General features: G+C 38.6%; 1 protein-coding gene and 1 pseudogene across 1 annotated transcript in view; both read right to left on the bottom strand.

Annotated features, from left to right (window-relative positions):
- Positions 1-2: 2 nt before the first annotated feature.
- Positions 3-602, bottom strand: LOC102855218 (annotated as a pseudogene).
- Positions 603-20,836: 20,234 nt separating this feature from the next.
- Positions 20,837-26,979, bottom strand: part of LOC102863091 (neurensin-1-like) — a 26,075-nt gene continuing 19,932 nt past the window's right edge. The window contains exon 4 of the mRNA XM_006888655.1: positions 20,837-21,235. Coding sequence (XP_006888717.1) covers positions 20,837-21,235 — 399 coding nt within the window. The remainder of the gene's footprint in view (positions 21,236-26,979) is intronic.

The following is a 26,979-nucleotide window of genomic DNA, read 5'->3' on the forward strand; positions in this document are numbered from 1 at the left end:
TCATCATCATCCTCTTCATCCTCATCTTCTTCATCTTCCTCCTCTTCCTTCTTCTTCTTGCTCTTCTCGGCCTTGACAACTCCCTTTTTGGCGGCACCAGGCTTGCCTTTAGCCCTGTATGCAGCAATATCCTTCTCGTATTTCTCCTTCAGCTTAGCAGCCTTCTTCTCATAGGGCTGCTTGTTATCGGCAGCAGTATTATTCCACATCTCTCCCAGCTTCTTTGCAACATCAGCAATGGAAAAGCCAGGGTGCTCACCTTTGATTTTGGGGCGATACTCAGAACAAAATAAGAAAAAAGCCGAAGGGGGCCTCTTGGGCGCGTTGGGATCTTTGAACTTCTTTTTTGTTTCGCCCTTAGGAGGGATATAGGTTTTCATCTCTCTCTCATAACGGTCCTTGTCCGCCTTTGCCATGTCTTCAAATTTACCTTTCTCTTTAGCAGACATGGTCTTCCACCTCTCTGAACACTTCTTAGAAAATTCTGAGAAGTTGACAGAAGTATCTGGGTGCTTCTTCTTGTGCTCCTCTCGGCAGGTTTGCACGAAAAATGCATACGATGACATTTTGCCTCTTGGCTTCTTAGGCTCTCCTTTGCCCATGGTTAATTATTTCTCGTCCGCGAGGCAGAGAGTCGCCCAGTGCCGTCAGGCTCTACCTGGCCTGGCGCTGTCTCTATGGAGCTCAATGTACTGCAATGGCTGTGAGGGCGGGAGCCAGACGCCTATGCTATCTTGATGACCTTGTCTGTGTAGTAAGATTTGAGATCAAGAGTGTGATGCTTCATGCCTTGTTTTTCTTTTTCAGTAATGCTTTGCTTATTTGAGGTTTCTCTCCTTTCTGGATAAAATTGGAAACTACCTTTGTATTGGGCATGCACTGAGCTTGTAGATTGATTTTGGTAGAATTGTCATTTTTTTAATATTGGGTTTTCCTATACATTAGCATGATATTTTTCTCCATTTCTTTAGATATCTTTATTTTTTGCAGTAATGCCTTGTAATTTTCTTTGTACAGGTCTTCTGTGTCTCTAGTTAGATTCGTTCTCAATTATTTTACCTTGTACTTAGGTATTGTAATTGGTATTGTTTTTCTTGGCTCCATTACTAATTCCCTTTGTTTCTGTGGAAAAATCCAACTGACTTTCTTACTGCTTTTCTAATTTGGTCAACTATGTCCAAAATTTTTCTTGCTGAATCTGTTTCCTAAGCATATTATCATCTGCATATAGAGATCGTTCTATGTTTTCTTTTCCTATTTGTGTACCTATTACTGCCTTCTCCTAACTTACTGCTCTTTCTAAGACTTCCAGTACAATATTGAATCAGAGTGGTGATAGCATTCTTTCATCATTCCTGTTTTCAAGGGAATGCCTTTAGTCTCTTTTTGTTGAGAACAATATTGCCGTTTGGTTTTGCATATATACTTTTTACCATAATGAGGAAATTTCCCTCTATTTCATTGTTTTAATCAGGAAGGAGTTGGATTTTGTCAAAGACCTTTTGTGCTTCATTTGATGGGATCATGTGGTTCTTTACTTTGTTATGTAATAAATTTCATTAATTGGTTTTTCTTATGTTAAACTACGTTTGCATACCTGTTTTGAATCCCACTTGTTCATGATGAGTATTTTTATATACTGTTGAATTATAATAGCCAGAATTTTGTTGATGATTTCTGAATCTATGTTCATGAGAGATATTGGTCTATAGTTTTTTATTTTTTGTTGCATCTTTAACTGACTTTGGTATCAGAGACATGTTTGCTTCATAGAATGAGTACTGAATGGGAGTATTCTATCTTTTTGGATTTTTCCAAAGAGTTTATGTAGAATTGATGACAGTTTTCTGAATGTTTGGTAAAATTTACTAGTAAAACCATCTGGTCCAGGGCTTTTTATCTTCTTGTTGAAAGTTATTTTCTAACCTGTTCTATTTCTTTTGTAATGAATCTTTTCAGATATTCTACTTCAGTCTGTGTCAGTTTGAGTTGGATGTGAGTTTCTAAGTATTAACCCATATTTATTCGAGTATATATAATTCCATTATCAATCTTTTTATTTCAATTAATTCTGTTGTGACATTATTCCTTTCATCTCTTGTTTGGATTATTTGTATCCTTTCTTTTTCTTTGTTAGCTTTGCTACAGTTTTGTCAATTTTATTAAAATTTTTGAAGAATCAACTAGTGACCTTGTTGATAATTTCAATTGCTTTTGTGGTTTTTATTCCATTTTTTCCTGTGCTAATTTTTATAATTTCCTTTATTTAAGAGGTGGTTGGGTGGTTTGTTGTTTGTGGTGGGGTTTTTTTTTTTGGTTGTTAAAGATGTTGAATATTATTCTTTCGTACCTTTTGATGTATTTACTTTTTGCTATGAATCTACGTCTAAGTACAGCTTTGGCTGTTAGCCAGAGATTTTAGTGCTGGTTTTTGTTAAGGGCTGTTGAGTTGAACACAACTCATAGTGACCCTATGAACAAAAGACCTGAACCCAGTTCTATAACTATCATCATTTTTCTAAGGTCATAGAGTTTCCAGAGGCATGTTGTTTGGAAAGGGGATGCCACTCCTGCTCCCAAACTTGTCTTAATCTGGGAAATCCACCAACACTGTCCACCCTGGGTAACCATTATGGCATTTGACACACAAGTGGCACAGTGTTCATTGTCACAGGAACCCCAAGTTACCTTAGTACAGCAAATTGACAGAGCTATGCTGTATCACTTAGAAGAATGTTAGTCCCAAACACAATTAACACCCAACTTTTAAATAATAAGGCCCTCTAAACAAGAGGTTTCCCACCCACAGCTCATTGTTAGGTAAATCCAGCAAATCCAATCAGCCTACACACAATTGTGAATGAAATTAAGAACAACCAGTCTATACCCAACCCTTGACCAACACAAGACATCCCACCTTCTAGAATCTAACTACTTCATACATCAGCTTCCAAACTGGAGTCTTGGAGGGTCCACTGACTTTTAAATATGAAGATCCTCCACAAGGTACTATTGGTTTTTCTCCTTATTTGTTTCACGAAACTTTTTCTTCTTTCGTTTTTTTTTCTCCTATTACTCATCTACTTTCAAACAGCCTGTTGTTCAGCTTCCCGGTAGATGGTTTTTTTCCTTCTTTTATCCTTTTAGTGATTTCTCATTTTGTAGTATTGTGATCTGAAAAAATGCTTTGTATTGTTTTGATGCTTTTTAACTTATTGAGGCTTGCTTTGTAACCTAAAATTTGATCTCTTCTAGAGAAAGTTTCATGCATGCTGGAGAAAAAGTATATTGAGCTTTTGGAGGTGTGCTTTAGTCTGTATATATAAGATCAAGTTGTTTGGTTTTGTATTTTAATTCTTCAGCATCTGTTGAGTTTCTTTCTAGTCATTCTATATATATTAAAGTCTCCTACTACTATTGTGGTATTGTCTATTTCTTTTTTTTCAATTATGTTAACATTTGCTTTGTGTATTTTGCAATTCTATAATTTCGTGCATGGATATTTACTAGTTATGTCCACTTGTTCTATTGACACTTTAAGCATTACATAGGGTCCTACCATGTCTTTTGTAATGGTATTTTCCCCTGAAACCTATTGTATTGGAGATTAATATTGCTACTCTTGCTTCCCCCCCCCCCAGTTGCCATTTGCTTGTTATAATTTTTCCATCCTTTTATTTTTCATGTGTCTTTATCTTCACTTTTCAAGAATGTCTCTTGTATACAGCATATTGATGGGTGTTGTTGTTTTTTTTATTCAGTCTGCTACTCTTTTTCTCTTCACTTATGCATTTAAACCATTCACACTCAGTGCAATTATTGAAAGGCAAGGCTCTAATGCTATCATTTTGTTTGGTTCATTTTTTGTTGTTGCTGGTTACTTGATCCATCTTTCTTTCTGTGGTTATCTCTGTGAGAAGAATTTCCTTCACCATCTGGGTTATTGTTGTGTTTTCTTCCCAAAACTCCTTTGGTTTCTGCTTTTCTGAGAATATCTTCAGACAAGTTTTTCTTTGGTGGTGGTCATGAGGCAGCATCTGTAGGTCTAAACCTAGGTGGAAGTGTTTGGTCCTTTCAGGCTTCACAAGAACATTTCCTCACCACTTTGCTGTGAATGGCACAACTCACACAGTAGTGCAGTTTCAGAGAGCTTTGGAAGCATATATCTTACTCTCTTTTTAACTGCCAGAAGAGAAGGCTGAGTTTAGAAGAGGTCGTGGTACTAGGGATATCATAGCTAATGTTAGATGGATCTTGGCTGAAAGCAGGAAGTAGCAAAGGAATGTCTATCTGTGTTTGATTGACTGTGCAAAGGAATTTGACTGGGTGGACCACAATAAACTGTGGCTAACTCTGAGAAAAATGGGAATCCCAGAACACTTGATTATGCTTATGTGAAACCTATACTTGGACCAGGAGGCAGTTGTTCAGAACAGAGCAAGGGAACACTGCATGATTCAAAATGGGAAAAGGTATATGCCAATGATGTGTCCTATCACCGTACCTTTTCAATCCATATACAGAACAGATTATCTGGGAGGCTGGGCCCTATGAGGAGAAATGTGGCATCAGGATTGGAGAAAGACTCTTCAACAACCCTGCTTGCTGAAACTCAGGAGGAGCTGAAGCGCTTACTACAGAAGATCAAGGACTGCAACCTTAATAGGAATTGAGTTCAGCATCAAGAAAACAAAGATTCTCACCACTGGGCTGATTGGCAGCATCACGATAGATGGTGAAGAGATTGAGATTGTTGACAGTTTCAGTTTGCTTGGCTCTACAATCAACACTTGTGGTACCAGCAGCCAGGAAATTAAAAAACTAATCACATTGGGAAAGTCTACTGTCAGAGATGTCTCCAAAGTACTGAAGAGCAACGATGTCAGTCTGGTGTTTCTGATTCAAGCCATGGTCTTTGTAATTACTTACCATTCATCAGAGATCTGAACAATGACTAGGGATAATAGAAGGAGAACTGATGTCTTTGAGCTGTGGTGCTGGAGAAGAGTATTGAATATACCTTGGACTGCTAAGAGAATGATTAGTTTCATCCTGGAGAGAGTGAAGCAAGGGTGCTTCTTGGATACAAGGATTCTGAAGCTTCATTTGACTTAATTTGGACATGTTTCCAGGATATCATGCTTGAGAGGGTGGAGGGACAGTGCAAGAGAGGGAGACCCGTGATGAGATGGATTGACTCAGTGACTGGGTTAATGGCTATAGGTGTGTCAGAGACAATAAAATTGGCACACGATAGAGCAGGGTTTAGGGCTGTTGTACATAGGGTCATTATGAGTTGCAGGTGACTCGATGGTACATAGCAACAACCTCTCTCCTTTATATGCTGTTCTTCATTCTTCCTTAACTGCTTTCAGAGTCTTCTCCTTGTCTTTGATTCTGGTGAATTTGACTATGATATGCCTTGGTGTCTTTCTTTTGGAGCATGTTGTATATAAGAATTCACTCATCTTCTTGAATGTATATTCTCTTATTCGTCATGGTACCTTGAACATTTTCTTCTAGCAACTCTTCCACAACTTACTCAGTGGCTTTTTGTTGCTTGGTTTATTTATTTCTTATTCTAGAATTCCATTTACGTGCATGTTATTCCTTTTGATGGTGTCCCACATTATTCTTAGGCTTTTTGCTTTTTTTTTTCTTTTAGATTCTGCTTTTTGCTCTTGTAGATCAGTGCTGAGAGCTCATTTTTTTATTTCACTGATCTTATGGTCTATCTCTTCAATTCTGCTCATCTATTTTTCCAATATGAGGTACAGCTTCTGAGATGCTGGTCCTAATATTCTGGCTTACTGTGTCTTGCTTTTCTAGGTTTTCTAATGTCTCCTTTGTCTTATCTTCATTGGCTTGAATTTTTAAGTTCCTCTTGGCTTGTGCTTGTAGAATCCTGCAATTCTTTGAGTTTTTCTTTCACCATTGAAAATACTTGATGATTGTTCTTTTGAATTCTGTGTCAGAAAGTTCCTTTAGACTTCTGGTTTCAGAAATCCATTGATTCTGTGTTTTGATTCCTTTTTTTGTGTGATATCTTGTTTTGGTTTTGTGTAGGGTGTGAGGTAGTCAGCTACTTCCTTGTCATCACTGTGATAGAATTTCCTTGCCTGGGGTCCTACCGTGTCCTGTGTCTGATGACCTTGGGGTGGGACCTCAGTGCTTCAGAAAAGGGAAAGGCAGCTCACCCTGCCTGAATGTCTCTCTGACCCTTGAGTTCACAGGAAGATTTGTTTTCGTTTTGGCTCTCAATAATCTAGCAAGGAAAGGGAAGGAAACTCACCCTGCCTTGTACTCCTTTCTTTCTGGTTTTGTGGCAAATGTCACTGAAACTGTGAAGTGAACTTTCTCTGTTTCTAATCTTTCCTCTCTGGTCTCCCAGCTGGCAGGATTGTTAATGATGGCTGGGGGAACCCAATGGAAAAGAACTGGAGAGATAGAACATGCTTCTATTCCTTCCTCTTTGGTTCCACAGCTGAGTTATCTATGGCTGTGGAGCCTACCAGAAAGGAAACCAGCTTTGCCTCTCTCCTGGAGTTTCTGGGAAGACTTCCCCAGCTATGGAGCATGCTCGAGAAGGAACTTAAGGAGAACTCACTGTATTTCTGTTCTTTGCTCTCTTGCCCTGCAGCAGCAAATTTCTCCATGGCACTGGAGTCCCCTGCAAAAGGGTGATTAATTTACCTCTTTTCTGGGGATGCTGGGAGTTTCACCTTGGTGGAAGCTCAACTGGAGGCAAGATTTCCCTTCTTCTTTTTCTTCCTTTCTGGTCCTGCAGCAAAGTTCTTTGTGGCTATGGAGTCCCCTGGGAAGGGATCTAGCTCTGCTTCTGTCCCAGGGCTCCTGAGAGATTCACTCATGTGAGAGATCACCTGGAGGTGAACTCACTCACCCTGCTTCTTTTTCTTCCTCTTTGGTTCCATGACTGCAAAGTTCCTTGGACTGATTTATTTTTTTTAGGTTGTTGTTAAATGCCAACTAGTCAAATATGACTCATAGTGATCCTATGAACATTAGATCCACCCTCTATTCTATCCTGTACCATCCTCGTCATCACATTTGAGTCCGTTGCTGCAGACACTGTGTCAGTCTGTTGAAGGCCTTTCTCCTCTTCGCTGAACCTTTGTAAGCTAATGTTCCTTTCCAATGAATAGCCTCTACAACATGTCCAAAATACATGAGACATAGCTTTACCAACTTTACCTCCAACGAACATTCTGGTTGTAATTTTCTCAGTACATATCTGTTTGTTATTTTAATAGCCCAAGGGGTATTCAGTACTCTTGTCCAAAACCACAAATCAAATGCATTAATTCTGCTCCTGTCATCCTTGTTCATTGTCCAGCATAGTAGGTGATTGGAGAGACTGTGGTACTGACAAACCACCCTGAATGTACCCAATCTTGTCTGCTCTCAAAAACTAAGCAGCTTTGGGCCTGATTAGTACTTGGCTAGGAGACCACCTGGGAATACTGGGATTTTTGAAGTAGTTTCCTAATATTTTCTTCTGAATTGTGGTCAAGCAGAAATGAGCATCCCACTACTATGTATAAGAGAATCTTGGTACTCTCTGGCATGCCTGTGGGAATTTTGGTGGCCTAATGGTAAGAAGTTGCACTGCAATCCCAAAGGCACTCAGTTTTAATCTACAATCTATAGAGAAAGACGAACAATCTCCTCTTATGTGATTTATTGCCTCTGAAAACCTGCTGGAAGGTTAGCTATGGGATAGTTTCTGCTCAATGGCACATAACAACAGCAACAAGAAACATGTTATAGCCTTATGATTGCTAAGATTTTCACCTGTGCCAAACTAGAATAACATTAAGATGGAAAGAATGCACAATCTGGTGCAATGCCATTGGGATTTCGTTGGGATTTGAGAGGCATGTGGAGATATAGTAAAGCTAAGGACCTTGGGACTAGGTATTCTTTTCTAACTATCTTTTTAACATTGAAGGGGGAAATGACAGGATCAAATATATTAACTAGCAGTTTACAATAATATGTGAAAGCCAGAGAGCCTTATTAGCAGCACTTGAAAAGGTTCTTTTTTCCTATAGTCAAAAGCAGATAGAGCTGAAGATTTTGTCCAGGAGGATTTTGTTATAAAAACACACACAAAATGAAATAAACCAAAACCCAAAAAAACCCAAAACCCCCACAAAGCCCAGGAGGACTTTGTAATAAACAAAGTTGGATTTAAAGGCAGAATGCTGGGCCTAGGCAAATCTCTCTAACAGTGCCTGGTCCTTAATGGGAATGGCTGGACTTGATGTTGGACTATCAGGATTGACACACTTCTTCACTTTCTCATGTGCTTTTTTCATCTGCATAAATAGGATCCTCCCCCATGTTAGGGAACTTTGGTCATAGTGACTTCATGTGTGCCAAAGTAGATCTGTGCTATGTGGTGATTTCAATTGGCCAAGTTTTCTGGAGTAGATGATTTTTAGACTTTTCTTCTAAAGTGTCTCTGGGTTAATGACCTTCCAGTCTTTGTGTTAGCAGACAAACCATTTCCCATTTGCACTATCCAGAGACTCCTCAACTTATCTTTCTGGAGACAGAATCTTAGGACTGGAAGCACTTGCTGCAGAAGATCAAAGGCTGCAATCTTCAATATGGATTATATCTCAATATCAAGAAGACAAAAGTCCTCACTACTGGGCCCATCAGCAACATCATGATAGATGGAGAAAAGACTGAAATTCAATGATGTAATCTTACTTGGATCCCTATTATAATCTGCTGTGTGATATTTTCCCATTTTCTTACATCTTCAGCTGGGTACCAATGCCAAGGTACAATAAACATCCCTGGTATGAACTGTCAGGAAACCAGGAGATGTATTTCATTGGGCAAGTCTGTTGCCAAGAACCTTTCCAGGTTGCTGAAGCACAAAGATGTTAGTCTGAAGATTAAGGTGTACCTGATTCATACCATGATTTTTCAATCACTTACTATGCATTTGAGAACTACACTATGAGTCATATTTAACTCAATGGAAACTAACACCAACATAAAATCTCAGTGACTTAATAATGTTGTTGTTGTTGTGTACCACAGAGTTGGAGCTGCCCCATAGCTGACTCTCTAGCGGGTTTTCAGAGTGAGTTAATTGCACGCGAGGAGATTCCTTATCCTTTACCTGAGCAGTTGGTGGATTTGGACTGCATGCCTTTGGGATTGTAGCTCAGCTTCTTGCCACTGGGCCAGCAGAGCTCTTTGACTTAACAATAGAAATTTATTTCCTGTTTACATTTATTTAAGAGTTAAGAATACAGGGGAGAACTATGTGCCACACAATTGTTAATGATCTAGGCTGGCAGAGCTGCTGTCATCTCCATTCATGTCTCCTTGGCATTGGTACCCAGCCAGAAGATGGAAGAAAATGTGAAAATATCACACAGCAGATTCTAAAGGAAACAGGCTTTTTCAAACATATATTTACCTACATGCTAGGACCTCAGGTGGCTCGAGTGTAAGGAACTGCATTGTGTATGATTCAAATCCACCAGTTGCTCTGTGGGGAAAAGGTAGGCAATATACAGCCTCTGAATATCCACCAGAGGGTCAGCTATGGGTGGGTTCCAACTAGATGGTAATAAAAAACAGCGCACACACGCTATTAACTAGACTTAGTCACATGGCTCAACCCAGAAGAAGGAGACACTGGGAAATTCAGAATTTTATCTTGGCAAATACTCCTTAACCCAACCTAATGAAAGAAAAGCTCATTCCTTTGGAGGATAACCAGACATCTACCTAAAAGTTCCTGTTCATCTGATCTTAGCAAATTCAGCATCTTCTTATCTGATGGTGGAAGATAATTTTTTAAGTGAGTGAAATGTAGTTAAAAAAGTAATAGAAGATAGAAAGTACTAAGGAACATAAGAGAAAGAATGATGAAAATATTCAGAGAAAGATTACAGTAGTGTTTTATCCACAATTGTTCTTCATGTGATTTCAATTACCTGAGGTCAGCCTTGGTCTGGAAATACTTAAAGTATTATCAAGATAAAGTAATGAAACCTTGCACCATGCTAGTCCAAAGGAACTTCTGCTCTTCTGCTGGAGGTATGAGCCTACAAAACACATCTGAATGAGTAGCTGTGCTTTGCCCTTCATCCAGCAGGTTAACACTGCTCACCTGAGACATGAAGAGTACCTGTTGTAAGTATGTAGAAAAAAAAAAACCCTGTAGTACCACGAGAGAGTTTTCAGAACAGAGCAAAGAAACACTGCATGATTAAAAATCAGGAAAAAAGTGTGCCAGGAATGCATCCTGTCTCCATACCTTTTCAATCTATGTTCAGAGCCTGGGTTCTATGAGGAGAAATGTGTCATCAGGATTGGAGTCCTCAAAGTGGCATGCTTTTTCTTTAACGTTTTAACAAAGTTCCTGGAAGAAAGGATTTAGAAGCTCTGTCTTTGGACACATCACCAGGAGGGATCAGTCCTTGGAGAAGGACATCAGGCTTGGAAGAGTGGAGTGACTGTGCAGAAGAGAAAGATCCTGGATGAGATGGATTGACACGCTAACTGGGTCAATGGAATTAGGTATATCAGACTCAGACTGGCTCAGGATGGGGCAGGGTTCAGAGCTCTCTCTTGTACATAAGGTTGCTATGAGTAGCAGGCAACTTGATGACACATAACAATAGTGAGTTCAGTACTATTTAAGCATCCTGGCATTTACTGGGGAACTTGGTATGAATGTCTCATGGAGAAATAGAGCCCTCTGCATTTTCATTTGAAGATTCAGATAAGACTGGGTGAAAGAGACAGCACGTGAAGATTTGGATGGGCTAGTGCATTTGAATGATAGTGTTGGCAAAGAATACTTCCAGGAGTACACCTAAATCTTTCTTGAAGTTTATACACTAGAATGCACCTTAGAAGCAATGATGGGGAGATTCTTTTTTTTAAAAAACAAACAAACACCTAAGTTTGAATATGTTATCAGAAGGACCAATCTCTGGAGAAGGACACCATGTGTGGTAAAGTTGAAGGTCAGTAAAAGAAAAGAGGGGAACCTTCAATGAGATGGATTGACACAGTGGCTGCATAATGAGCTGAAATACATCTCTTCTTGTGAAGATAGAGCAGGACCAGGCAATTGTTTCTCAATGCTGTACTTAAGGTCACTTTGAATGGGAGATGACTGGTGACACGTCAACATGTTGACAACAGCAAGCTCTGATTAAACATCAAGCTTATCATTTCTCAGACCCTTCAAGTAGCACAGATGTCATGAGTAAGCAAGAGTGGACTTGACTTTTTACAAGCTGTCCAAGCCAGACTCCCTCCATCTGTCAGAGCTGCTGAACTGCCAGGGTGTTCCCGGCTCCGCTAGCTCCTCTGCTCTCCTCTCCTCGGATTTCAGGTCCCTTCCACTGTTTCCTAATGTGCACAGGCTTCACCATCAGGCGTGACTTGCTTGATAATAAGCTTTAGAACTTTGCAACCATGGTTACTATCCCACCCTCTCTGTGGTTCAGTTTTCTCACATATTCAAAGGAGAAAATAAGAATGTTCCATATAAGTACAGGAGAGTTGGTAGTGATGATGATGATGATGGAATGTCATATGTGCATTTATGAGAATGAAGATTAATTGAGGCCATAAAGTTTGCTGTTGTCATTTATTATATGCTTTGCAACATTAAACACAAATTACTTATGGAATATGAGGGTTTTGATTTGTTCTAATTATTTTAGTTGTTTTGGAAGTACCAATGTTTTTCTTCTTTTTTTAAAAGTAATTATCAATTTGGCTCTGGAATATATATCATATACATCTTTCTTTTGTATTTGTATTTTATTTTTGTAGAAATATATTTTATATATTAGATATTATTTGTGAATAATTATATTTTTTATTTATTTTATATTTTGGTGCTATCTTAAAGTTTTTTAATTGACTATGTTGTCTAAGTGGAATGTGTTGTTGTTATCAGGTGGTGTCAAATCAAGTACAACTAATAGTGACCTTATAAACAATAGACCTGCACCCTGTCCTATCCTGGGCCATTCTTATTATCTCTGACATACTTGAGCCCATTGCTGTAGTCATTGTGTCAAATCATCTCATCGACCTTTCCAAGCATGATGTCCATTTCTAAAGAATAGTCCCTTCTGGTAATAGGTCCAAAATATGAAAGATGAAGATTCACCATCTTTGCATTCAAGGAGCACTTTGGCTACATCCTCTCCAAGACAGTTCTGTTTGCTCTTTGGACAGTCCATGAGATATTCAGTGTTCTTCTCCAATATCACAGCACAGAGGTATCAATTCTTCTTCTGTAATCCTTATACATTGTCCAGCTCTCTAATGTGTAGCAAGTGATTGAAAATATCATGGCCTGAATCAGGCGCAGCTTGGACTTTAAACTGCCATCATTGCTCTTCAGTATTTTGAGTACAGGCAATACACATGACATATTGTAATGTGTCTAATTATATAAATACCTCTCTGTGAAGTGGTTGGTGTTCCTGAATAATGTAACCCTTTAAAGTACTCACTCCACTGCTGAGTAGAAATCCCAAGGATGGCACAGGACACATTAAGGTTCAGATCTGTTGTTTATGGGAGTGTTTTAAGTCCACTCAATGGCACCAAACAATAACAAAAGCATTGCTAATCAAAAGGTAGAAGTTCAAATCTATCTGAAGGCACCTCAGAAAATAAGACCTGATGGTCTAGGTCCAAAATCTCAGCCACTGAGCATAGTTACACTCTGAAACACATAAAGTCTCCATGGGTAGGAATAGATTCCACAGGGACTAATGTAAATGAAATAGTCAAAGGCTTAGGCTTCCTGCAAAATATAAACAAATAACATGTGCAACTAGATGCTGGTTTGAGCATCAGGCTAGTGTGAAGCTTTAATAACTATCAGTATCATTAGAAGAATGTTTAAGGGGATCCTTGCCATGGAAAACAGTATGCTGCACACTGCCCAGAACATAAATCCAGGCCTTCTGCTGTTCCTTGCTCCCTTACGTGTTAGTGGCCTGGCATGAGGTCACCAGAGGAACATTCTCTTTTTGCACCAGTAATTCCTATTGGCATCTGTGACAGGGAGTCTCCACATAGAAAACAAAGCAAAATTATCATGATGAGCTGGGTTATTCTGTTGACGAAGGGAATTTTCCCCATTATTCTCAGTAGTGAAACTTTACAGTCTTGTGGGGATTGTTTCCAAACCCACTTTCATGATCTCCAGCTCCTGCAGAAAATTTCCTCGGAAGAGTGTCTGGTTACTTGCCACAGAAATTGCTTTCCTCTCTTTGGCTGGAGACCATCATCCTCAAAGTCATTTCCTGTTGCGTGCTCACTATTTGAAGGCAGGAAATTGTCATCATAAATAGGAAGCTCGAGATGACGGTAGAAACGCACTCAGAAATTTGGTTGCTAAGGAAATCTCTTTGTTCACATTAATTTCGTGAAAGCCTAAACTTTATTCAGCAGGTCTTCCCCCTTTCCCACTCCTATTCTCAACCATCATCAAAAGAATTTTATTAAACATTGATGTCTGCTTGGTGCTGTGGTGAATGCTTGAGCTCCAGCTCAGCAGGATCTTGTGAAGGCAATAGCAAAAATAGCTGCAAGAACAAAAACCTCACTTAATTTGATGTTAAATTATTTGATAGGTACATTTTAAAATATCTTCATTTAAATTCCCCCACCATTTAACCATCACAATAGCCCTCTGAGGAAGGGATTATTATAATTTTTATTTTATTTATGAAGTATATAGAATACAGTAAAGAAAGTGTGTGAAGACATATGACTAAGAATGACAGAATCAGAACTGAAAGGTTGGTGGTTCAAATTCACACAGATGTGTTTCCGGAAGATTATGGCCTTAAAAAGCTTCCTGGAGTCAACTTAATGGCACCCACCACGACCACTCCCAGTCTGATGGCCATTAAATTGAGGATAGTTAACCCTATATTGGTTTTCTGAGGAGGTAAACTGCATAGGAGTAGATTGCTCATCTTGTTCTCTTGGATTTGCTGGAGTTTTGAACCACCAGAGAGGCTCCATCTTTGGGTCAGCAGCACAATTACCTATGGACTAGGTCACAGAGCTCCCAGTGTTAGATGTATTTCTCAAGATGAGGATGTAAAGGGAATGTCAGAAATTGTCTACTATGGGAAATTCCCACTCTTTTCAACAAAATCTGTGAGCCTTTTCAGAGGAGACTATGTATTTGAACATTAAAGAAGGATTAGAATGAGGCAGAGATCAGGAAGAGACTGAAGTCAGACTTTGAGAAATGGAAATGGTTTAAATAGCTAAAGGTGAGCTTGAGCAGTTGGTCCGTGGGAAGGAAATCTTCATATCCCAGGAGTCTGGGCATTGTAAAGTGAGGGCTGGAACCCTGACCTACACTGCTCAGCACAGAGGACCAATACCATGCTATTCAGAAGACACAGGCTATTGTGTCAGCCTGACCTCATACCTCACCATGACATATAATCACCTTTTTTTAAAAAAATTAAATTTTATTAGTTTTAATGAACATTTACAGAGATTTTGGGTTTTCATTCATTCATTGTTGCACTGTTTTCTCCACCCTCATCCCCAGTTCATTCTTCTTTACCCCTGCCCAATGTCTGTTTTAATTGTCCAATTGCCACAGTGCTTGTCAAAGCCAGTTCTGATTAATCTCCTTTGTCAGTGTGTCCCTTGCCATTCCCTATCACTCCTCCCTGAGAGAGACGTCACCCTTATTCATAAGGAAAAGGGGATGGCGTATTCTCTTAGCTACTTCCTGCTGAAAAGGGACGCTGTGGGTTTCAGGGTGAAGGTCTTCTCTCACTACTCTAAAGGGCCCCTTTGGCAGTAGGAAACACATAGACTATTATGGAGATTGATTTTGGGATTTAGATGCACTGCTATCAATTGTGCTTAGCCGTACATGTTCATATCCTTGAAGATGTATCATGGAAGTGCTGCAGCCTAGAAGATACAAATTTAACTAACAAGTTAAAAGTGCATGAGTCAAAAATTTAAAAGCAATATAACCAAGAAAAGCCCTGGACCAGATGGTTTCACAAGTGAATTTTATAAAATAATTACCTTTTAAAAGCAAAACACAATGGGGAAAATCAAACAGAAAACTAATAAGGGAATGATCAGCAAAATATCACTAAAGAAAGGGAAGATACAGATGCATATAGAGGGATACTGGAAATTAGAATTGTAGAGGTTAATTGGGAAAAGTGTAGTTTTATTGTGGGTACTCAATATTATAGGACAAACCTTGTGTGAGTGATTGAATAAAAAATGAATTTGCTTTATAATTTTCACTCAAAGTATAATTAAAAAAGTCAATAAAACCAAAAAGCAAACAAAACTAAATCAAACCCATTGCTACTGGTTTGATTCTGATGCAGAACAAATCTATATGACAGAATAGCACTGCCATAGAGGGTTTCCAAGGAAGCTGACTGCCATATCTTACAACCACACAGTGACTGGTGGATTTGAACTACTGACCTTTCAAGTCCACAGTAAAGGTTTAAATTTCTGATCCTAATGTTGGAGCCACACGGTCTTTTGCTGTGAATGCCAGCTGAGGGAGTCAATCAAGTCAGATTATGTTCTTGTTCTTTTCTGGGATAAGTGGCTGGCTGGAAGGGGCAGTCATTCTGAGTAGCTGAAAATAACTAACAAGATGTTTTAATGAGTTAGTAAATCTTTCCCACTGAACTACACGGGAAGACATGAAACATCACACTTTATCTACTCACCAGCCTTAATTAAACTTGATGTTGAAAAGGTCAGTGCCCTGTCTGGCAGGTTCCAAATCACTTCAGACCTGACAGCGGACTGTAAGGGCGCCAGCAAAAGTGTACACATGCAAATGAAAGCCTCATGCTTCCCAATGGAGCTTTAAATGGGTGCATTTTAAATGAACCATAACTCAGCTAATAACAACTAGTAATTATTAGGTGCTAGCTAGGTGTACAAATGACCTACCAAACACATGTGTGGCTGCTAAACTAAAGGTTAGAGTTTCAAAGTTTATTAAAATTGTCTCAGAATAAAGGTCTGGTTATCTTTTACCAAAATTCAGCTATCAAAAATCTTCAAATTTCCACTTTTTTTAAATTAGCAGTTGGGTGTTTAACACTGTGCCACCAGGGCTCCTACTAACAACTCTATGGGCACAAACTATACTGACACACATAGGATTGCTATAAATTAGAATAAAACTATTTATTGGCAAATAGTTGTGTGTAAGTCATTGCTCTCAAATGATGTAGATGTGTTAACTTATTTAATACTCCAAAGTAATCTTGATAGCAACATAGTATTATAAAACTTCCTAGATGAGGTCATTAAGGCACAATAAATCATTGTTATAGGCTAAAGCTAGAAAATTTGAGAAGTGACAGAGCCAAGATTTGAATGCACACAGTTTGAAACCAGAATCTTTGAGTTTAATCATGAAATTCTACTGCCTTCCTCAGTCACAAACTGAGCTCTGCTTCTAAAGTTAAGAATGCATTAGTCTCCCATTGACTTTGAGACACTAATACCTTACAGAATCCTAACAAATACTACAATCAACAAATACCTTATGAAATCCTAACAAATACACTTGAGGATAGGCTAAAACATGCAAAGAACTTAGGTTCTGCATGTTTTTGTTTTTGTGGGCTCTTTTATCTGTATCTTTATTTTTTTATATTCTTTTCTCCTCTTTTTTATTATTAATTTTAATGAAAGTTTTCAGAGACTTTGGATTTCCATTCATTCATTCTTGCACTTTTTCCTCTACCCCTGCGTCGGCCAATTCGCTCTTGAAAAGTAAAAGAAAAATTCTTTCATTCTTATACAGTCCCTACTACTCCCAAGTCCACTCCATCAAGCAGCCTTTGTTCTCGACTCCTTTCATGACAATAGTACCTAATCATCTATCCCTTTTAAACAGTTTTCTCCCTCATCTGTTTCAATGCAATATACATTATTTATCCCCTCTTTCTCAGTCTCCCCCAGCCCGCAACCCTGATGTCAGTCCCATTTTACAACAGTGGCACTATGCAGGATTTGTCTTTCTGTGACTGATATATTTCACTCAGTATAAGGACCCCCAGGGTCACCCATTTTGAATAATATTTCATGAGTTTCTTGTTTTTCAATGCAGTGTAGTATTCCATTGTGTAAATATACCAGAGTTTCTCTATCTATTTGTTTTTTGATGGGCACTTAGGTTGTTTCCAACTCTTTGCTATAGTGAACAAAGCCATGATAGACATGGGTGGGTACTGCCTGTTTTTTTAATGTTATGTGTGGTCAGGTAGATTTTGACACATCATCACTCTTTTTAATAAGTTAGAAAGAACTATTTCATAGGTTTCCAAGCTGGTGGCATAGTGAATTATGTTTCAATGCTAACTGAAAGATTGGTAGTTCAAATTTATCAACTGCTCTTTGGGGAAAAGATAAGTAATGTCCTCTTATAAATATTTGCAATCTAGGGGAGCTCTGGTGGCCTAGTGGCAAGGAGCTGCAACTACAATCCCAGGGGTGCACAGTTCAAATACACCAGATGCTCTGCCGGGGAAGGAGGGATAATCTCCTCCTGTACCAGTCAGATCTGATTTGACGGTACACTCACACAAAAATAGTAAAATTAAAAAAAATGGAAAAAAATATTTACAATCTTGGAAACCTGATGGAGGGTTGCTGCAAGCCAGAATCACCTTGATGGCTGTAGATTTGGCTTCAGTTGATTTGGAGTCTATTCTTCATGATAAAGGAAACTTGCTGTGCAGTGGAACATTTGTCTGTCAACTGTGAAAGCAACTGTTCAAATACACCAGAGGCTCTTTAGTATAAAAGATCTTACAATCTGCTCTTATAAATATTCATCACTGCTGAACCAATTATGACTAATAGAGCTCCTCCAATAGGCTTTGGAGGCTGTAATCTTTATAAGAAAAGATTTCCTCAGCTTTCTTCCCTGTAGCAGCTGATAGCTTCAAACTACTGACATGGATACTAACCCAACAGGTAACTCATTAGATCACCAGGGTTTCTTTCCAAGATATCCTAGAACAAAAAAAAAGTTTTTAAGCAATTCTGCTCTGGCACAGAGCCTTGCTATGAACCAGAATAGACTCAGTGGCCTACAACAATCTTTATTAAAGATGGTTGTCAGGCCTTTTCTACCGTAGGTTCAAATCACCTATCCTTTCCTTAATAGTCTGGTGCTTAGCTGTGCTACAAGGGCACTATCATGTACCACATCTCTCTAAATCTCAATGAAATCTAGTTGAAACTGACTTAGCTGATTTTCTAGCAGGTTTCTGAGCCTGTACATTGCACAGGGGAGACTGCTTGTCTTTCTTTTGTCAATGGGCTTGAACTCCCAGAGAGGTAACTGTCTTTTTGAGTTAGCAGCACAACTCCCTATGGATGAGACCAACAAAACTCCCATATATGCTGTGCATCGCTCATTGCCATCTGGTTGGAACCAACTTTTAGTTGGGTTTTGGGACTGTAAATCACATGAGAATAGATTGCTCTCTCCAGAACAAAACTTATCCTGTCCTGCACTAGCATCACAATCTCCACCAGATTCATATCCATTTCTGTAGTCAGTCACTATGTCAATCTGTCTAATTGAGAATCTTCCTCTATTTTGCTCACCCTCTATTTTTCGCAGCATGATATATTTCCCCAAGGACTGGCACTTCCTGACAATATGCCCAAAGCATGCTGTTTTATGATTGCTTTAATGGCTACCCTAAAAGTGCCCTGATATAACTGTACATTGTCTTTCATTCTGTTACTATTAGCTGTTTGCCTTAAGTCAGCTCCATATTCATGGCAGGTCCACTAATACTATCAGATCTTCTACCAGCCATGATCAGATAGTTGTGATCCCAGGATTTTCACTAGCTAATTCAGGTCTCGCCTCCTCATCCATCTTAGCCTGGAAATATCCCTGCAGTGTTTTTAGCATCACAACAGTAATATGTTATTGACAGGTGGATAGGAGTTGCACATGATGTGTGTTTTCCAGGAGTGATCCTTAGTTTCCCTTATGGATGGTCAGAAGTCTTCCAATGAACCATGGAGAATCAAGTCTCGCCCTCACAGATCAGTGGTACATAAAATGGAAGCAAGCATGAGAAGACATCAAATGACATCTCTTGCTACAGATGCTGGATTCATACACAATTTCAGAAATGTAATCTTAGGTTATTTTCACAAGATGCTGGGGAATCTCGGCAGAGGGAACCATTCCCCCAGCCTAGCCGGTGGTTATGGCTGGAGAAGCTGACTTGCCCTGTGTCTTACGCTGGACTGTGTAAATAAACAACACAAACTACATGCATTGTCTCATTCATTCTTACATTTAGCCAGGGAAGCACTGAGGCTTATTCAGCCTCAGGGTAGAAAATTACATGTTGGAGAGAAAACCAGTCACATTATAAAAATGACAATGTAATTCAGATTCTGCTCATTCGCATATTTTATTTATCCAGTGGAGAGAAAAAAGACAACTTGAAGGTGGCACAAATTCTGAGAGAATATCAAGGTCACATCTTCTATCTCATCCAGTATCCTTTAAATCCACAAATTAAATAAAAGTGCAAAGGGATGAAAGGAGCACTGGTTAGAGATTACAACATCTTAGAGAAAGGAGACCCCTTTTAAGGTTAATATCTAGCAAGGGACTTCTTATCTGAGGATGGCTTACTTTTGACTTTATAAAAATATGAGAATATTATATAAATTCCTTGTGTTGGATAATAAGGTTATGTACTGTGTGGCAAGCTGCTGGCTTGGTAGCTTCCTGGGAAGTCAGAGTCTTTAAGAATCTGCATAGGGAATATCTTTGGGATAGAGACACAATGACACAAGGTAAAAACATATTTCATACGTTTGAGTAGGAGGGTCTTCACGCAATACAGCTCAGAACCCTCATTTTACTGCTGGGGAAACTGAGGCCCAAGGATAACTCTTAATTTATTTTCCCAAGGTCTCAAGGATAGTTAGCAGAAGTTTAGATTTCTTGGCTTTGTCTTAAGTGCTTCTGAACACTGCATAAATGATTACTGCTGTTGTGTTGTTTTGTTAGGTCAGCTCCAACTCATAGTGACTCTATGAACAACAAAATGGACCCCACCTAATCCTGCTAAGAATACCACTAGTGATAATTTTTGTTTGTTTCAAGAATCTTAATTGAAAATATTATTCTTTCTATATTTAAAAAGTGGAGAAAACGAAATTCTTTTCAGAGCACTCAGATCAACCTCTATGCAATCTGAGGAATGCCATGTGTAGATAGATTTAAGAGACTAATGCTTGGGCCAAAATCGGGGAGTTCCAATTTTCTATGAGCACACATGATAGATACTCTCTTACACAGAGTGAGACAAGAATGGGAGACAGCACCAAGCAGGAAGAGATTAGAAAAACCAACCTTAAAAAAACAAAACACACCACATTTGCCAGTAGTAAGGCTGGTCTACACTGTTGAGTATGGTCAAACAACATGGAGAAGGACACAGAGCCACGTTAGATGGGAGGGATATTTCACAGGGGCTCCTGGTGGTCACATGGGGCACCTGTTTGAAGCATTAGATGTCTGTGCAAAAATGAACGCATGACATCAACCTTCACCTTGACCTAAGTCCCTGAATCTCTTGAGGCTGAGTTCACTCACTGTGTTGGCCAAAGCAAAACACAGACCTGCATCAAGTGAATGCCAAATCTTTGTCATCTCAAAACCTGGTCATCATCTTAACCATGTGCATAAACTACAGTAGACGAGAGCCGGTTGGGGACTGGTTCAAGTGGCTGATGTCGGCTGGACATTTTGAACCCTTGTCAAGGTGACGGGGATTTTAGTTTCCCCAGGACCTGGAGCTTTTGTGATGGGCTGGGTGTGGACCTTGATGTCTGCGATCCGCTCTTTAAACTTCTGCTGCAGGAATTTTTCTTCTTTGGAGTAGCTTTTGGCAAACACTGACATGAGCAGGCACCCTGCCATGGATGTGCCCCCAATGCAGAAAAGCACGGCGCCTGCCAGCTTGCAGGTGTCGAGGGCACCGTTAAATTGGACGGCATGAGTGTCGACCACCACGAAATCGGCTTCACCAAAGGCTTCAATCTTGGGTGGCACCAAGAAGCCCACAGCCAGAACAGTCAATCCGAGAATCACAAAGACTGTGCCTGAGATGAGTCCGACCTGGGTTAAGGATTAAGAGAAGAGAAATTCAATAAACAAGGGTGGTCAGTTTTATGAGATCTTAAAATCAAGGCATATTTACTAATGGAAGAGTTTACACCCCTTTACATCAAATGTGCATGAAAAAATTATTTTCTAGTTAACAAAGAAAGACTTTTCTAACTTTAATGCCAACCAGAAACTGAATTTCCTCAGGAAAGTCTTGGTTTTTCCTACCAATTTTCTCTTCGTACAATCCTTTATGTTTGGCATACTTTTTATTTACCTTGTCTCATTTTATCTAGTGAAGGAGTAAAATAACTCTGATATCCAGGAACTTGCCTGACATTGATCATCACAACTCAATGCTGGTAGAAGCTGACCCAGTTCTCAAAGTTAGTTCACAGGGTTCTTTTCTTGGACTTAATCTCCCATAATATCAACACTAGATAAGTCACTATCTCACTGTGATGGAATCAGACAAAATAAGACTCTCTATAATTTTGCCTGAATGTAGACCTAAAAAAAAAAGTCCACAAAATAACACCTCTCCCCTTTCTCATAATACATAGGAGTTAACTTCTACTTCGCTAATTTAGCTTTGGTTACATTTTTGGCAGTAGGTCCTACTTTGTCTTAGTCTAGAAGCTGTGCTGGACCCTATCCACCAGTGAGATGATATTGTTCATATTGGAAATATTGGTGGTACAGTTACCAACATCATAAAAATATGCAAACTACACAGGATGACAAATTGACAAGCAGCTGAAGGATTTACAGGCTTTTGTCTTGCTCTGGTCTGTTGTTTTGTCCTTTCTATAAATAAGATTTATTGGGCCATCAATGATTGAATTGCACATGGATCTTAGTAGCACCTAAATGAAAGTGAACTTCTGCTTCCTTAGAACATCCCCAAAACCACCCAACCAAAAGCTACATTCTTTATATTCTTACTAACCTCTTGTTTAATCAAAACTAAAAACTCAAACTCATTGCTTTCCAGTTGGTTTTAACTCTTAGCTAATCATCCATTGGATTTCCAAGACTATAGGTTGACCATCTTTCTCCCCTGGAATGCTAGTGGATTCAAACCACCAGAGAAGCATGGCTTTGCACTAGCAGTGCAACTCTATAGACTATTCTACCAGAACTACTTTCTTGTTACATGGTTACCTATCATGTTGTTCTTCCCCACTGAGATAAGTAATGAACCCAACCACAGACAGTGATGTTGGCTACAGTCTTTAAAATGACTCATCTTTCCTCAAATAAATAGGCAAGGAAACATTACTGCCAATCTTGAGAGGATGAGGTGATTTGCTTAAGGAAGGTGTAGCTTCAGGACTAGAAATCTCACATTTGACCCCAGTCTAGTGCTTTTTTTCTTTTAACACATGGCTATTTGGGTCCAAATTATGCAAAGGTCATAAAGTATTAATAACAGCAGGCAGAATAGTGGCATCCTGAGAAGGGAATACAGATTGCACTTCACGACACTGTTAGAGGAAGTGATACCGGTGAAATGTTTATACAGCATTTCAACACAACAGATGTATTACTTTTAATATATTTTTTAAAAATTCCTGATGTTATGTTGAAAATAAAACATCTTTTTCATTGTTGTTGTGAGGTGCCGGCAAGTCAAACACAACTTATAGTGATCCTATGAACAACAGACCTGAATCCTGATCTGTCCTGTGCCATCTTCATCATCTTTGATATACTTGAACCCATTGTTGTAGTCACGATATCAATATATCTTGTTTGAGGGTCTTCCTCTCTTTCTCTGACCCCACATTTCCAAGCATGGTATCACTTTTCAAGGAATAAGCTCTTTTAACAATATGTCCAAAGTATGAAAGATGAACCTTAGTCATACTTATTTCCAAGGAGTCCTCCGGCTGTACTTTTTCAAGATATACCTATTTGTTCTTTTGGCAGTCCATAGGATATTCTGTATTCTCCAACATCACAACTCAACGGCATTAATTCTACTTCTGTCATCCTTATATATTGTCTATCTCTCAGATGCATAGAGAATGATTGAAAGGACCATGGCCTGAATCAAGGGCACCTGAGTCTTCAAACTAACATCACTGCTTTTCAAGATTTTGGAGAGGTGTCTGACAGCAGATTTGACGAAAGCAACGTGTCTCTTGATCTCTTGGCTGCTGGTAACAATGGTGTTGATTGTGGATTCAAGTAAGACGAAATAATTAACAGTTAAATTCTTTCTCTATATTTTATGATGTTGCTTATTGGCCCAGTGATAAAGACCTTTGTTTTCTTGATGTTGAGATGTAATCCATATAAAATCTTTGAAGTTCTGAAGCAAGCATTTCAGTTACTCCACACTTTCAGCAAACAATGAAATCCTCTGAATAATGCAGAATGCTGATGAGTCTTCCTCCAATCCTTATGTCACTTTCTTATATAAAGAGTGTGGTTTTTATGAATTATTTGCTCAGCATACTAATTGAATAGATATAGAGAAAGAATAGAACCCTTATGCATATCCTTCCTGACTTTAAACTAAACTGTGCAGTGTTCCATGCAGTTATTTCCTTAAGCTTAGAATATATGGATTAGTGTATGTATAAGGTTAAAACTCTGTGCTAATTTACCTTTGCACTTGCTCAGATTTGTCATTATTTCCCAATTACAATGACCTTTCAAATCATATGGTTTTATTTCTGCACTACAAACTCACACTGTTGTTTTCATTGCTACAGGTGCTTTTACAATCACTGACTGTGCCAATTTTCCTGACATCTTAGCTATAATATAATTGTAATAAGTATTTCCAAACATTTTGAGAATTAAGTGGTAATCAAAGGAAAAGAAGGAGAAAAATGTTGTAACTAATAATGCAACCCATTAGTAAGATTTTTAAAAGACAATTTTATTAACAATATCCATATAAATGTAAGAAATAATTCTATTTAAGCAAGATAAAAATTTACAACCATACTTATTATATATTACTGTATGATTAAAATTGCTAGTAAACATTATTATGAATTCTGCTCTGGTAGTAAAGTCTGTAGAGATTTCTATACTAAAAGTCAATACTGTCTATAGTGATCTTAATCAACTGTAACTTCAACGAAGAAAGATGAGCAATACCATCCTGTGTGAATTATAGCCACAGAAACACAATGGAGACTAAATTATGGGTTGGTTCTGACACCATGTTATTGACTTTTGAAGTTAAGTACGGTCTCGTACAAAAGGAGAATCATGGTGGGGGTTTGTATGTAGTAGTGGTGAATCCATGAATGAATACCACTTAGATGGTGGTTAAATGGTACAAAATCAGGTTCTAATAAAATATAACTACCCTGGTTTAAAGTTACAGTGTTTCAAGTAGAAAGAAAAGGAAAATAAAAAAAGAACAAAAAAATAAAATAAACAACAAAGGAAAAAAAGAAAAAAAGTTATAGTGTTTCTAGTGAGGATGAGATTTGGAACTCATTGTTGCCACCTATACCTTTGATATAAGGAAAAATTACTTAATCTCATTATTAAGATAACAATTAGGAGGAAAACTCATCAATAACCTTTGGTATGCAAATGGAACAATCTTGCTTACTGAACGTAAGAAGATAAAGTCCTGGTTGCAGAAGGTCAAAGAATGTTGTTGTCATGTGCCATCGAGTCATGTGTGATTCATAGAGATCCTATGTACGACAGCTCTGAATCTTGCCCTATCTTGAGCCAGTTTCACTGACTCTGAAATACTTAATCCCATCACCCCAGTTACCGTGTCAATTCATTTTATCTGGGATGTTCCTGTCTTGCACTGTACCTCTATCCTTCTAAGCATGTCTGTCTCCAATGACTAGTCCCTCCTGGTCACGTATCCAAAGTATGTGAGTCAGAGCTTCAAAATCCTTGCCTCCAAGCAGAAACTTGGTTTTGTCCTCTCCAAGACAGACCTATTCATTCTCCTGACGGTCCATGGCATGAACAGTACTCTTCTCCAGCACCATAACTCAATGGCACCATTTCTTCTTTATCTTTAATCATTCTCCAGTTCTTTTTTTAATTAATTTATTTATTTTTTCATTATCCAGTTCTTTGATGCTTGCCATGCCATTGCAAAGATCGTGGCCTGGATCTGGTACACCTTAGTCTCTAACTGATGTTATTGCTCCTCAACACTCTAGAAAAGTCTCTGACAGCAGACTCTCCCAGTGCAATTTGTCTTTTGATTTCCTGACTTGATTTTACATATTTTCTAGTAAGTTGGCCAGGCAGTTGTCCTCTAGGTTTCTTGTCAGAACCTGGTGAGCACATTCAAGAACATGTGTCTATTGAAATATATCAGTTGTGATGCTGTTTATTAATTTCTGGGGCCCTGTTTTATGCCAATTCCTTCAGGGCAGCTTGAACATCCTCCTTCATCACCACTGCTTCAATATGGATTGCATCACAATGCCAAGAAAACATAAATTCTTACCACTGGACCAACAGGCAACATCATGATAGATGAAGAAAAGATTGAAACTGTCAACAACTTCATCTTACTTGGATCCATAACTTGGTATCAGCAGTTCAGCGATCAGGAGACATATTGCACTGGGAATGTCTGCAGTAAGGGTCTTCTCCAAATTACTGAGGAGCAATAATGTTAGTTTGAAGACTAGTGTATGTGCCTGATTCATGTTGTGGTATTTTCAATTATTTTCTGTGCATCTGAGAGTTTGAGAATTAATAAGGATGACAGAAGAACTAATGCCTTTGAGTTCTGGTACTGCAAATGAGTACTGAATATCCCATGGACTGCCAAAGGAATGAAAAGACATATCTTGGAAAAGGTGAAGCCAGAGTGTTTCTTGGAGTAATGATGATAAAGTTTCATCTCACATACTTCAGGTATATTGCTAGGAAGTTCTAATCCATGGTGAGGGACATCATAGTTGGAAAGACAGAGAGATGACAGAGTGAGAAAGACTTTTAATCAGATGTATTGACACAGTGACTGCAGCAATGGGCTCAAGTATGTCAGTGATTGGATGGAACAGGATAGGATAAGGTTCAGATCTGCTGTTCATAGAGTTGCTATGATTCATACTCAACTCAATGACATCCAACAACAACATTCATTATTAATTTATTTATTTAATAACAAATGATAATCATTCTTTCCTCATAGAGTTTCTGTGATGACTTAATAAGATTACGAGTGAGTACACTTGGCCCTATGCCAAGCCAAACAAGAAATAGTAATTCATAGTTATGATTATTTGGAATTACACCTCATAAAATTGTTGTAGCATATTGGCAACAGTATTGCAGGTGTTTAGCACTTAGAATAAGGAACAGGTAATGATATTATTAGGGAGCTCTGGTGACCTAGTGGCAAGAAGCTACATGGCAATCCTGAAAGCATGAGGTGGAAGGCCACCACCTGCTCTGCAGGAGAAGGATGGGCAATCTCCTCCTGTGCAAATAACTGGCTCTGAAAACTGCCAAAGGGTCAGCTATGGGTCAATTCTGACTCTACAGTTCACATCGCCATCATCATCACCACCACCAATGTTATTATTTAAAGAAGAGTTAAAGGGTATTTATTAAATACACTTACTTTTTAAGAGGTTTTGCCAAGAGAATGAGAACATACTATAAATCCATCACATGAACAAAAAGAGGAAAAGAAGCAGTAATACTTGTGGAGCATTTCTTAAGACCTATAGACAGTGGTGATTTTTTTCCTATGTGCTTTTGACTGATATTCATAAGTATCTTATGTTGTTGTTGTT

The sequence above is a fragment of the Elephantulus edwardii genome, unplaced genomic scaffold (assembly GCF_000299155.1).
Source record: "Elephantulus edwardii isolate Elephantulus edwardi_28Jun2011 unplaced genomic scaffold, EleEdw1.0 scaffold00070, whole genome shotgun sequence".
Taxonomy (NCBI): domain Eukaryota; kingdom Metazoa; phylum Chordata; class Mammalia; order Macroscelidea; family Macroscelididae; genus Elephantulus; species Elephantulus edwardii.